The 14,681-nt window shown below is 48.0% G+C and overlaps 1 protein-coding gene across 1 annotated transcript in view; it reads left to right on the plus strand.

Annotated features, from left to right (window-relative positions):
* Positions 1 to 2,394: 2,394 nt before the first annotated feature.
* The window catches only part of LOC119400443 (equilibrative nucleoside transporter 4), a 173,176-nt gene continuing 160,889 nt past the window's right edge, over positions 2,395 to 14,681 (plus strand). Inside the window, exons 1-5 of the mRNA XM_037667483.2 lie at positions 2,395 to 2,650; positions 3,599 to 3,812; positions 3,869 to 3,943; positions 6,034 to 6,181; positions 13,898 to 14,012. Of these exons, the coding sequence (XP_037523411.1) occupies positions 2,408 to 2,650; positions 3,599 to 3,812; positions 3,869 to 3,943; positions 6,034 to 6,181; positions 13,898 to 14,012 (795 nt within the window). The 5' untranslated portion in view covers positions 2,395 to 2,407. The remainder of the gene's footprint in view (positions 2,651 to 3,598; positions 3,813 to 3,868; positions 3,944 to 6,033; positions 6,182 to 13,897; positions 14,013 to 14,681) is intronic.

A 14,681-nucleotide genomic window follows, 5' to 3' on the forward strand; every position in this document is an offset into this window, starting at 1 on the left:
CACGCTATGCACATTTTATGTGCTAACAACATGCCCAGGTCCTCACTGATATAGTTTTGTTCAGTCATCATCGAGATTCCCCCACTAAAGTTATTCGTTCTTGAAGGAGCACTTTACAGGAGCAAACAAAATATTGGGAAACAGGGCCAAATGAGTTTGAGATTACTCCACCGCAATTGTTCACATTGCTTACACTGTTTAGGCATCCATACATATAAAACAATACAAACTGGGGTCACGAATGCGGGATAGAAAGCTGCGATTTAAACGCAGCTTGAATGGCCCCACATACCAACAAAACAAGACAGAAAGGTGACACCAATCAAGATTTCACATAAACACAATACATATAAAATACATACGCATATAAAGCGGTGCACTTAAGCAAGACACGTATACACATATTCACAGGAAACACACATTCACAAGAAAGATTACCTGTGACGAGCTTGAAATTTGCAGATATATTTATCGGCTCACAAACTCGGTGTCAAATTTTATCTAGGCGCGTTCCGAAGGACCTTAAAGGGGCACTGACACAAAATTTCGCGGCCGAGATAGCCTGCGGGATCGATTCCCGTGAACATGCGTATATCATCTGCAAAATATCAACAGTGAATACAGCTTGGAAGGTATTTTAAATGAATTTTGAAGTTTGCGTGAGTGATCGACACCCTGAAAGATGACTCTTGGTGACCTCCTACTTCCCTCACGTGACCACCCTGCAACAAGTTATGATGACGTCATAGCCGCCATTTTTTTTTTTTTTTGCCTCGTTGGCTCCGGCAGCCTACTTCTCGCCCCCTGCTCGCGAACCGCGCGGAAGTGCGTCACAGTTCTGTGTACTGACGTGATCGAGCGCTGCACCCGCTAGGTGGTGATAGTTCCACCCGTAGGCCTGTCGTTTTTGAAACCGAAACTGACACTGGTCGGTAATGAGGAGCCCGTGATTAATTATCTGTCGCGCGCTGCAGCAAACGATGTGCCGAGTTATGACTAACAGGCCCCCAGCAACACATTGCAGCAAAATAAAAGCGAGCCCAAAATTTTTGTGTAAGTACCCCTTTAGTAAAGCTTTTTTCCATCCGTCTCTCCACCTATTTCACCCTGCCAGCGACAACAACTTAAATAGTTCAGTTCGACCGCTACACTACGGGCGCTTGGGGTTGCTTTCCGCAATAGCGAAAAAAATGCTAATATGTCTTCATGTTTAGCATGGCTTAACACTGAGTGTTTTTGAGCCCCTGCCAGTATGCTCATTATAAGGCCTGAGCCGTGGTTGTTAGCGCCGTACATTTCAAAATGATTTGTGAACATCACGAAATTTTCTGGTTAGTGTTTGAATAAGCAATGAAACACTAGTAATTAAAAAAAATTTTGCTGTTTGGTTTTCTGAAAATTATCGGCGAAAACCTATCCTATCGTAAATATATAAGTTAAGTTTACAGTATAAAGAGTACTTTTGCAAGCCTCTCCATGAATTTCGTGGTATGTTGATTAAACACTACAAACGTTGCTGCGGGACCTCACCCTGATGAAAAAAAAAAAGAAAGCTAGGAAAAGGGGCACAAAAAGTACGCCTTTAATTGCGGTGGTAGCCAATATAGGAATCACATGCGAATGCTGCTGACATATATTTTAAAAGTTCTGCAGAAAGATTACAGCACGCTTCTCACGTATCCCACACTCAAAAAGCACAATGGCTGGTAAACATAAGATAACTTAATTCGTTTTAAAGATGCCGGACCTGGTGTTCGTTCGTTCTGCAATGTTGCACCAATAAGTACATGTCAGTACTTTTCTGCCAGAGACTGCCTCTAACCGACCTGATACTGGAGGTGGCGCTTCGGAGACTTCGCATCAGGTGTGTACTTACACTGGCAGTGACCGCCCACTCGCCCCAGTACTACCGCATACTAGATTACGGGTCCACGCGCCCGTTTTGTAACATTTCTATCACTGAAGTTGACGAGACGCATTATAGGAAGCTTATCAGAGCGCACACAACCGAGAGGGACGTGAGGAAAGAAGACAAAGAAGCACTGTGACGCACTGTGATGTGGCACACATACTGTTATTGTGCACGGGGCTGCAGCTAGCGCGTCTTGACGACCTCCGAACAACCTGTCACCGTCCGGGTCGGCCTTCCGACTTAGAAAGTTAAATACGTGAACCGTTCCACCGGTCCTTATTAGACGTTAAGCACAAAACCAACTTGTTTGTTTATGTGTGACGCGCCTCTTGTGCTGTCTCGTAACTGTGGTATGCCTAAGGTCAATAAAGAAAGTACTCCTCCGAAGGTGTAGCTCGTACAAAAAATTTTTCTGAGCTGTCAGGTGCCAGCAGCAGCGGTCGTGACAAATGACCCTCCTGAATACTGGCAACATTATTCTGTACACAGCCAAGGATGGACGAGAACCTGAGTCGCGGCTACATCCAGCTGGGCCGCCAGCGTGTCGTGTTAAAACAACCGGGGAGTCCCCTGGCGCCGTCGCACGAGCGTCCTCCGGAGGACCGCTGCAGCTGCGTCTACTTGGCCCTGGTGCTGGCCGGCGTGGGATTCCTGCTGCCTTACAACAGCTTCATCACGGCCGTCGACTACTTCCAGGACAAGTACCCGCGCACAACCATCGTCTTCGACATGAACCTCGTGAGCGACGCATGACACGAAATTGTGCAAAATAGAGGACTTGAACCTCTTTCGTCTTGCTTGTTGGAGTGTTTGCTTGAGCCGGATTAACTTTGCTGTTAGCTTAAATGATGACGACCTCTCCTACAGGCGCATTTAGTTATAACTAAAAAAAGAAACGTTTGAAGGGGGCAAAAAGGTTAACAAAACAATCAGATGCAAGAGTATAGTCATAATGAAATTTTCGTGCAGCGCTCACGAGAAGTACAAAAGAGGGAAAAAAAGATGAGAACAGGCGCTGACTCTCAAGTGAATTAAATGCATATTACAGCGGAACAAAACAGGGACAGGGTGACCGCTGGCGACACTAGCGGTCGTCCTTCTGCGTCCCTGTTTTGTTCCGCTTTAATATGTATTCAAGTCAAAATCAACTAGCCCAGATTTCAGCTTTAACTGTAACAATCTCAAGTGAAATTTATTTTGAAAAGCAAAAATGAGATTTTCATCGTGAGCACCAACCAAGTGGCTCAGCTTACCATCTTAATGCAGTGTAATCGTGCTCGCAAGAGGACAGCGCAACACTGCACTGCAGCAATCACACACGTCTCACCGAATAGTTAGTTGTACGCATCATATGAGAGATGGTGTGGTGGCCTGCTACTATACTCATTTTATTGTGCACGAAATGCCAACAGAAATTGCCAGAACAATTACCGGCTGATCCGCAATTATACTCCGTTTACAACCAGTAAAACAGTTTCTGGTTGTTTTTGACAGGACATTGTAAGTTTGTTGCTTTGTCGAGAGCGATAATATTTTTCTGACTTGTTCAGAGAAGTACAGAAAGCGAGTGTTTTTTACGATTTTCAAAAAGTGTTGCGACACTTCTATAAGCGGGAAGAGTTCGTTAAAAAGGAGCCTAAGGAACTCGCTAGGCATGCTGGTCCACTTGAAAGCGGTCTTCCGCAGGTGTACATTCTGACGGCCTTCTTGGCGGTGGTAGTGAACAACCTGCTGGTGGAGACGCTGCCTCTGCAGGTGCGCATCACGTTCGGCTACCTGCTCTCCTTCGCCACGCTGCTATTCGTGGCGCTCGTGGAGGTGCACTGGGAAAGCTTCGAGCACGACGTCGGCTACACGGCAAACCTCGTCGCCATCGCCATCGTCGCCCTAGGATGCACGGGTCTGTTGTCCGGTGACTTCACTCAATCCGCGCCTTTAACCTGTCTCCTCTTGCAGTGCAGCAGTCGAGCTTCTACGGGTACACCAGCATGCTGCCTTCCCGGTACACGCAGGCTGTCATGACCGGAGAAAGTGAGTGGTTCCCTGCACGAAAGGAGGCGTTGCGACGCCATCGAAGGCGGGTCTTAATCTAAGCACACGCAGACTACCTGCGACAAATCGGTCCTGCGGAAGTGTGCAAGGTAGACAACTGCATGCGCCCGTTCGTAGCACGCGAGTATTTCCTTATTCATACTGCAAATGGGTGCACGAGAATATTTAGCTTAAGGAAAGGTAGAGGCACTTGTGAAAAGTCTCGCATGCGGCTTTTAACCCTTTCAGCCCTGGATTTTTTATTTTGGCCGGAGACATTTTTTGTGTGTGTTTTCCTAATAGTTAGGACCTCAGAAGACCAAAAACGAAAAATTGAGCCAGTGGTGCAAGTATTTATGGATTAATTAGCATGGAATCAAATTAGGTCATTAGGGCTCAGTGGCCGTGAAATTAGGAAAATGGCTTCTTTATTTCTGCTACTCACTAGAGTACACAAAATGTGAACCACGTCTCATTTTTCAGTGTGATACCCCTTGAAACAGCTTCTGTACGACATCCCGAAAACGGCGCTTAGCCGCCTCACCTGACCCGCCTCGGCGTCACCCATGACATCGGTCAAGCTTTTTCTTGTTTGTGGCTCCCAGCTCCGCAAATATGTCGCAACTTTGGTGTCAATCACAGCGGGGATCATTGAAGAAGTATTTCCCCAAGAATGAGCAGTTTTGCTTTCATTTTCAAAGTGCTAGGGGAACTTTTGTGCGATGTCGTCAATTGACGACGCCAGGGCCGAAAGGGTTAAGAACGGGACAAAATGTCTCCACGCAAATGTATATTAAATGTATAAGGCGAGAGCGTGCTAAAAGAACACGAAGGAGGAATCAGCAGGGTTAAAGAAAGGATTGTCGAACGTCCCTCGTTAGATCACTGTCATTCACTTCAAGTCTCATTTGACAGAACGTTACATAAACTTTAGCCAGATGAGTAAATTACGCACTCTAAGTGCCGGTATCACCACTCCTGGCCCTAGAGAAGTTTAGGCGGGTCAAGAAAAGAAAAAAAAGGAAAGGACACGACAAACGGAGTTTCCGAGTGGCTTCAACTGAAGTAGTCGAATTTGAACACCGTTTCTGCTGGAGCAGTGAAATGCTGTAGTTCTGTAATAAGAAAGCATTACGCTGCTTCTTAAAGGGGCGGGGGACTCAACCCGGGGACCTTCGAGACTTTTTTTTTAGGCAAGCAACTCGAAGAGGCGACAGATGAGAATACATTCAAGTCCGTGATGTTATACTGTAATGGCGCTGCAGTGCGTGCGCAAAAAAAAAAGAAAAAGAGAAAGAAGAAAATCCTCGCTCTGTTTATTCATCGCGATAAGCACATCTTTTCATGCAAACGGACATAAATTGTCTCAAAGCAATACTATCGTCTTGCAAAATGCAGTCGCCACGAAGTGTCTTGCTAGGGTTTTTGAATCGCATCAATCACTCGAGTCTAAAAGCGTCTTCCTGCGCGCTCACTTTCAAGAGCAAGTTAAGCCAACTAGCCTAAGGGCGCCATTTTCCCGTTTTGTCGTTTCTGGCCAATCAAAGAATAATCGTTCAGCTATCACTGAGGAAGCAGTTTGCTTGGCCGCGGTGATACGACAGCACGGGAAGCATAACTCATACGGCCAGCGCAAACAGGACAAGAAGCAGAAGAAGGCGTACCTTCGTCTGTCTCTTGTCCTGTTTGCGCTGGCCGTCGTGGGTATACATTCCAACTAGCGCAATTTGCTACCTTGCCAAAACATAAACAAAACTGGCTATCGTGAAAAGAGATGGTTGGATAATTAGGTGTCGATTCAAAAGAATATATCACGCGTCACGAAAATTACTGCTGATGATGTAGCTTAGAGCGGAAAGGTGGAAACCGACTGGACCAGACGAAGCTAGCAGACCCCTTTATTTCAAAGGCACCGCATCAGCTCGAGCTCCAAGATCGACGATGATGATAGCTATACAGAAGTGTGCGAAGTATACGAAGTATGTCAATATGGCTTACACCAGTCAGACTTTAAGAGAGTTCTAGAGAGCGAACTTGCCGTCGCGGTTTGAAAGAGGGAGTGTCCAGAGAGAGATGGCTGTGGTTCCCAGGTGCCGCCGGCGTTCTGGTGTCGGCCAATCGCATCCTGACCAAGGCGCTGCTTCGAGACGAGAGGCTCAACACGCTGCTCTTCTTCCTCGTCTCGGTCACCGTGGTCATGCTGTGCTTCGTCATCCACCTCGTGCTGCATCGCACCAGGCAAGAACAACCGCAAAGTTTAAGTGGGAATACCGAATTCGATTAGGGTGCACCGACTTCGAGCAGTACATCTCTAAAGGGGCCCTGCAACACTCTTGCAAGTAGCCATGGAATATATTCAGTAAAGAACATTATTTCCTCACGAATCGACCACCGCCAAAATTTTTAGAATCCGTCCAGTACGAGCGGAGTTGCAAATATTTGTCGCACGCTGTCATTGCTTTCTCTCTTCTCTCGCCCTGACGAAAGCGCTGGAAGCTAAGCAGGTGGCTACGTCACCTAGTCTAGTAACGCGCGCCTCGTGACCTTGAGCACGTTTTCTTTCTTTTTTTTTTTCTTCGAACGCGCGGCGTACTTTCAGTGCGATCGCGCACGCGCGCGCGCGCGGGGCCAAGTGACGGTCTTTCGCGGCGGCCTCAGTAACTACCGAGCGCGCCATGTTCAAATCGGTCAATGGCGTGGAACTTGTGTCAGTGACGCAATGATCTTGAGTCAATAGCATCATTTGTCGAGAGAAGACGAAGCGATTTTTAGCTGACTGAGAATTTATTGTAAATCCCAGGCCGCGGGCTGCGCTATAATGTTTGGCTCGCGTGTTCTCGGGAGCCTCGACTACCGATCGGCAGCGTTTTCTGACCATGCTGAAAAAGTGTTGCAGGGTCCCTTTGAGGCCTCAAAGAAAGGACGCCAAAGCCTGCAGAACAAAAAGAAGGGAAACCGATGCCTCAAGCATCGCTTTTTGATATCGCAATTCTGCAAAGCTGCACTTGCGGAGACATACAAAGCGGACACCTGCCTACCGATGCGGTGTAGCACAGCTATATGTTCAGGACACAGGTTCGATTCCCAGTCACGGAGGCTGCGATTCGACGGTGGCGAAATGCAAAAGTGTCCGTGCGCTTTCGAAGAGTCGCGCCTCCCAAGACTCTCCGAAGAGAGTGCAATGATCTCCAGAACAGAGTTTACGTGCATATTTAAAGACACTGATGTGACAAGTCACGACTCACTAAATAGAGTATTGGGTAGCCTTCCTTTTTTTCCCATAGGGTGCATAATAACACATGATTACTAGCATAAGCAGACAGGGACGTTAGGAAGGAACACGGGTCCATGCTAGGCTTCAACCGATGTTATTACAATCAACATGCAACCACGTATAGATACAACACGCTTGACTTATGCCCACCATATAACTTTATCACTGTACACAATAATAAAAAATCCTGCGCAGATAAGTTCCTCGTCCGAGACTGCCAACGAAGCTCTACGAACACAGGTGTCCGCTTCTTTTTCTATTTATAAAGCTTCGAAGATTTGAAGCGCACAAAAAATTCGGCAGATCCCACGCACCGTGGGAATCGATGTAATGCGAAGTATGCAGCGGAAAGGTGACTACAGTGAAACCTCGGTGATACGATCACAGCTCATACGAATTTCGGGGTGATACGAATTTTTCGTTGGTCCCGGCCAAGGCCCATTGGCCTGCAATGTAATGGAGTACGGTTGTTGCGAACCGATTTTCACCCAGCGACGTTTGATACGAACGTACGCTACCGCCCAGGTACGAAGGGGTGCTGTCCGCGCTGTTGTGGAAGACGCGCTAAGCACGTGCGATCGCGCGAGCGCAAGCGTGGGCATGCGCGCCGCACCTCCAAATCGTCAGAATAACAGTGTAAGCAAAACACTTTTCTTAAGGTCAGAATAAACCTTCAGAGACGTGTCACGGCCTCCCAGATTGTGTGCACGAATCTTTGAGTCTCTGACATGCCTCCGTGTGCCTTCGCGTTTAGATCACAGATGACATTAGCGCCGTGCTTTTTTTTCTAACGCGTTGACGCGGACTGCTGTCGTTGTAGTGCGTTTACAATGCCTGCCTCGTGCATCAGACATCCTAAGAAAGGTGTACGAGGACCGAAAGGAGGCGAGGACGGTCTTGGCGAAGGAGTCATGCCTCACAACGTCAATATGCGCGACCGTTGAGGTCGCACTTGGGCGGGTACGGCCGTCAATCTCCCAAAAAGCATCCCCAACACCTCCGCGATAACGAAATCATAACACAGGACCGTGGTTCTGTAATTTTGTGGCCTTGATCCATCGCGTGAAAGCACTTCTTTCGTTACTTCCGCTGCAGTACTGCGGTGTCAAGCAAAAAACCATACTAAAATTTGGAAGGGGCTATCTGTCTCTGGTCACAACGCGCCTGGTTCATTCATACGCGCGTGCGGGCTGTGCATTTACGAGTGCTGGTATGATTTCCGACATATAAAGACATAACTGACAATCATTCAGGCTTCTTCCTGACGTTGCTGCGGCCCTGTAAAAGAATAAATGAAAATGTACGCCAGCTTTCTTTTGTCGCATGCTATTTATCCATGCCTACTGGTGACACGAATTTCGGATGATACGAATATTTTTGGTGGTCCCGTGAGATTCGTATCACCGAGGTTTCACTGTATATACGGTACGAAGAACTTTATTTAAAGATCCGGAGAAGTGCCACCCCTTAGGGTGACACCGCGGGCCGCTCCCACGTGGGGACAGTTAGACCTAGCCTAACCGCCGCATCGCAGGCTCTCTGGACAGCCCAAAGTTGTTGCTGATATTCCGAGCTCTTGAGGGCCGAGCTCCATTTCTGCTCTGTGAGGTCCTTATCCCCACGTAACGAGGGGCACCGCCAAAGCATGTGCTCTAAATCGCACGTTCCCCCGCAGCCAGGGCATTGTGAGCTGAAGTCACTTGGGAATAGACAGTGCATGAAAGCCAGATTCGGATAAGAATTAGTTTGAAGCATCCTAAAGGTCATCGCCTGTGGTCTCGTGAGCTTTTTGTGTGGTGGAGGAAATACTCTTCTTTCCAGATAAAAATGCTTCGTGAATTCATTAAATGTGAATAAAGTGTCTCGGAACTCTTGAACCCTGCTCTGTGACAAGGCTTCTCCTCCCACGCGGAGAGTTAGTACGCGCGCTTGGGAGTGGGCGATGTCGTTGAGGTTGGTGAGGGAGTCCAAAGTTTGACCTAGGTGTGCCGGGAACCAAATGATTGTGTGCATAGTTATGGTCCGGTTCTTAAGAACGTCATGTGCCTCTTTCGCTATGGAGCCCGAGGCAAACGCCCTGACTGCCGATCTAGAATCCGAGTAGATTTGCGTCCTGTTATCATCCAAGAGTGCCAAAGCAATAGCAACCTGCTCCGCTTTAGAAGAAGTGGTCCCAGTCAGGGAGGCCGACGAGATTATTTCACCTCTGTTATCTATTGCGACCACGGCATAGTGAGATGAGCGACCATATTGTGCCGCATCTACGAAGCAGACCGATTGAGGATCATCCTTGATCTTCTTCAGGATCGCAATCGCTCTTGCTCTATGCCTTCCCTCATTGTGCTGCGGATGCATATTGCGAGGGATCGGTGCGACAAGAATATTTTCTCTTTGCTCCTCGATGATTGGATGGCTTCTCTCCTCTGCCAGCACTGGATTGAGGCCCAGAATGGCTAAAATTCTTCTCCCTGCCAAAGAGCAGGATAGTCGAGCAAGCTGGGCTGATTCTTGTGCTTCGATGATTTCATCCAGCGTATTGTGCACACCTAATTGAGAAAGGCGTTCTGTGCTAGCCGTCATCGGAATGCCTAGCACCCTTTTGATGCTTTTCCTAATAACGCACTGTATATGGCATATTTTTTTACAATGAGCGAGACGTTACGAAATGACACTAAAGATAGGCGCAAATGGTACACGCACACATATATGTTGAAGAGTCGCACATGTGTTATATAACCAGTTGTTTACAGTTGCGTAACGATGCCAATAGCAACATAGGTATTATTGCCAAGACCAGACGCCGCAAGCCGACATGTAGTGCTTATACTTGTCTGTTATGATGGAGAACGCACGCACGTTTCACGAACGCGTGGGTATGTGTGGAAGGGGTTCTTGAGAGTTCTCACGTAGATGGCGGCGAGCGCAATGTCTTTGTTGTTGTGATTGATGTTCGCAACGCAGACGTCGCCGATTCCTCTGCTTGTCTGTGTTTGTTCTGTGTCTGGCGGCCGGCGAAGTGGGATGTGGCCTATACGTTGAAGTTGCGCATCGCCGTATTTTTATATATGCCCACGCCGCCGCACCTACAATGTGTGGACGACAGATTGGAATCTCGTGATTACAGTGGGCTCATCGCTCCAGGTTTCAGAAAATGCTAACATGCCAATTTCTGTGAGCAGAGCGTCTTTTTCGAGGTCGTGCACGTGCGCGTGCATAGACTGTACGTTGATAGCGACGAGCGGGGGGTGATTGTTGTGGTTGTGGCACCGAATGAAGCGGTTCACAGGCGTGCGCACAGGGGGGGGGGGGGGGGGTCGCTTGTGTTCATGTTGAATGTCGCTTGTGTTCATGTTGGCCACCTTGGTCAGGGCATCCCTGTGTACGTGCCCGTTCTTAGAGCCAGTTATGCTATCCCATGCGGGGTGACATAACACGTCCGCAGAGTCGAGCTAGGCAACGTGAGTTATAGCGGTCGACGTCCGCTTTTTTTTATTAAATGTATATAAGGAGAGGTTGGTGCTAATGCGTGGCGCCGGCTACTCCTCTTCTCTTGCACAATGGTTGTCGTCGCGAAGTAGAAAACAAACTCAAGGTTATACAAAGGCACATAGTACAGTACTCACGCATTCAGTCCAAGCTCTTCAATACAATATTCTGTCCACTCAACGCAAAATTTCACAAAACACAAGTATCCATGCAATTGAAATGCCCACACAAAACATAACAGTTCACTGTTAACCAGTATGCAATATTCTTGTATTTTTCGTTTTAGCAGATAATTCTATGTGAAAAAACTCATTGTTGGAGTTACACTGCGGCATTTAAGAGACAATTCCCAAGTGACATGATCGGCTATTACGACGTCCGCATCGCTGCAGTATAGCCGTGTGCCGTCAGGGCACTTAGCGGCGGCTTCTTCGCGTGTCACAAAGCGGCTCTCAGTCAAACGTTGCTCTCAGTCAATCTGACGTCATTCTTGGTCACATGAAGCCATCGCCCAGCCTCATATGAAATGAAGAGAACACTGCGTCATTCCGGCGGACCACGTGGACGAGTGGATGGTAGTCGAGCGTCTTCCAGGGGTGTTCTGTCTTCAGTTCCCTCGCTTGCCTTGCATTTCAATGTGTATGTTCGCCGTTAATGTGTTGATTGAGACTGTGAATCACCTGTGGCACATACCCGGATAGCATGAACTGTGGTATGCGGGTCAACACGTGACTGAGGGAAAGGATTTCATGACGTCCGCGGCAGGCATTTTGAGTTATCCATGTCAGGACCAATGAATCGTGTTCGTCATACACTGATCCCCTCCTATGCGAATTTTGGTATATTACAAGTTATGGAGACGACCAGGAGAGCGCCCAGACGTAGACGTAGACAGACAGACAGACAGACAGACAGACAGACAGACAGACAGACCAGACCAGACCAGACCAGACCAGACCAGACCAGACAGACAGACAGACAGACAGACAGACAGACAGACAGACCAGACCAGACCAGACCAGACCAGACCAGACAGACAGACAGACAGACAGACAGACAGACAGACCAGACCAGACCAGACCAGACCAGACCAGACCAGACCAGACCAGACCAGACCAGACCAGACCAGACCAGACCAGACCAGACCAGACCAGACCAGACAGACAGACAGACAGACAGACAGACAGACAGACAGACAGACAGACAGACAGACAGACAGACAGACAGACAGACAGACAGACAGACAGACAGACAGACAGACAGACAGACAGACAGACAGACAGACAGACAGACAGACAGACAGACGACAGACAGACAGACAGACAGACAGACAGACAGACAGACAGACAGACAGACAGACAGACAGACAGACAGACAGACAGACAGACAGACAGACAGACAGACAGACAGACAGACAGACAGACAGACAGACAGACAGACAGACAGACAGACAGACAGACAGACAGACAGACAGACAGACAGACAGACAGACAGACAGACAGACAGACAGACAGACAGACAGGACAGACAGACAGACAGACAGACAGACAGACAGACAGACAGACAGACAGACAGACAGACAGACAGACAGACAGACAGACAGACAGACAGACAGACAGACAGACAGACAGACAGACAGACAGACAGACAGACAGACAGACAGACAGACAGACAGACAGACAGACAGACAGACAGACAGACAGACAGACAGACAGACAGACAGACAGACAGACAGACAGACAGACAGACAGACAGACAGACAGACAGACAGACAGACAGACAGACAGACAGACGACAGACAGACAGACAGACAGACAGACAGACAGACAGACAGACAGACAGACAGACAGACAGACAGACAGACAGACAGACAGACAGACAGACAGACAGACAGACAGACAGACAGACAGACAGACAGACAGACAGACAGACAGACAGACAGACAGACAGACAGACAGACAGACAGACAGACAGACAAAAACGGCCAAAGTGCCTGAAGTTCGCTAACAAATGCTTCGCATTTAAAAGACGACGTACGAGGTCTATTTGTGCGCTATTTCGTTACGTCTCAAGTCAGCCACTACCAACTAGCCCAACCCTCTTAGAATCCAGGGGTTTTCGTGAGGATCCGGTTGACCGAGCAAGGTACGAAAGCGCGCCCGAGGGTATACCTGTAGACTCAAGTAAAGGGCTCCGCAGACAGCAGCGCACTTAAAACGTGCCGTTTAGAACACTCATGAGCCGACAGTATATGTAGTATGTCGTCATTTCATTACGTAGAACAGAGGCTCACTCATTCGAACGACTTCTAAGGTTTTATTTACGAACTATACGACGGGTGTTCCCGACCATTGCTGCAGAAGCGTAGCCAGGAATTTTTTTCGTCAAGGGGGGGGAGTCAACCATGCTTTTTGTATGTTCGTGCGTGCGTTTGTATGTGTGCGTGTATATATGCACATGCGAAATCGAAAAATTTCGGGGGAGGGAGGCGGAGTTCAACCCCCCCCCCCCCTCCCTGGCTACGCCCCTGCATGGCTGCTTCGCAAAGGCAGCCCGATGCCATTGAGCCATCATCGCACGCATGCTTCTTTCGTGCCAACGCCAACTGTGTTTTCTTCCTCCACGCTTTTCATTACCTTGTGCACTCTTAAAAAAAAGGTAGTAAGGAAACATAGTAACTGCAGCGTTTACTACCCCTTTGACCCATTTACACTTTTCGCTAACGTTTGCTTCTTTAGAGGTAGTAAGTATTGTCGTTACTACTTAGCGTATCACAGTTAGTGAAGGGTACCACTTGCGTACGTGACGAGTTAGTAAACGCTACTTCCTCTATCAGCTGCTGTATGTTGTGCTGTAATTGTGACATTGCTATTAAAAATTTAGCCAAAGGTAAGTTACAGGCCGCTTCATAACATAAAAACCATCACAAGTTTGAAACCACAAGTCAGGTAAAACAAGCAGAAAAAAAAAAAAACGTTCTCGCGGAAGAAAAGATGAGCATACATGGAGTGTCAGTACATGCCGCTTTATCTGAAAATGTTAGCAATCCTCGAGTATTCATATATCTGCTGCGTCTGAACTACGCGCGTCGAATCTTACATCTGATATCATAGTGGGCGAGTGCCATCTCAGAGAATTCAGAGGAATGTGTGGTGAAAATTATGACGTATACCAAATGTGGCGTCTCTGTGAAGGTTTGTGCGCTTCTACTTGGACCTGTGCGCCGCTGCTGCCGAAGAGGGCAAATCCGATGGAGACGACGTCCTCCACAGCCGAATCCTGCTGGAACCGACCGAGGATGTTGGACTGGTAGGCTTTTCTTTCACTCCGCTTACTTGGCTTGGCCTCCTCTCCTCTCACAGGGTCCAACACATTAGAACCGCCCAAGATGACTGTCAGAGTAGTCAAATAGCTCACGCGCCCTAATCAACTGATCGCACTATACTGGCGGCCAGCACTTCTTGGCAATGAAGCAAAGGCTACCGATCCAAATCGCGCGTATCATACCACTAATGAATGTAGTCCCACAATTGGGCCCGTATATTCTGCGTGAGATATAAAAAATACTCTTTTATTAAAGTACTCCTTTACTAAAAAAATGGCCAGGCCTGCACTGAACACGCAGCACAGTCACAGCGAAAGCTGGAAGAGCGGCCTCTCTAGAGCCCGTTGTAGACTCTCTTGGGGCAACTAATACAAGTACACATGCAGGGTACCCACTACGTCCTAAATCATCGTAACTTTCATGAAGTAGGGAAGCACCCACTGTGCCATTATTCGTCATTCTGCGGAAAAGCCAGGTACCCGCTACACATCTGTAAGGCATTATGTGACGCCTGGTTGTTATTAAATGCGAAGCATTTCTTAGCGAACCTCTGGCACTTTGAGCGTTTCTATCTACGTATCTATCTATCTATCTATCTATCTATCTAGCCGCCTACGTCTGGGTGCTCTCATGATCGCCTCCTTAACTTGGTG

This window comes from Rhipicephalus sanguineus, chromosome 7 (genome assembly GCF_013339695.2).
Source record: "Rhipicephalus sanguineus isolate Rsan-2018 chromosome 7, BIME_Rsan_1.4, whole genome shotgun sequence".
NCBI lineage: Eukaryota > Metazoa > Arthropoda > Arachnida > Ixodida > Ixodidae > Rhipicephalus > Rhipicephalus sanguineus.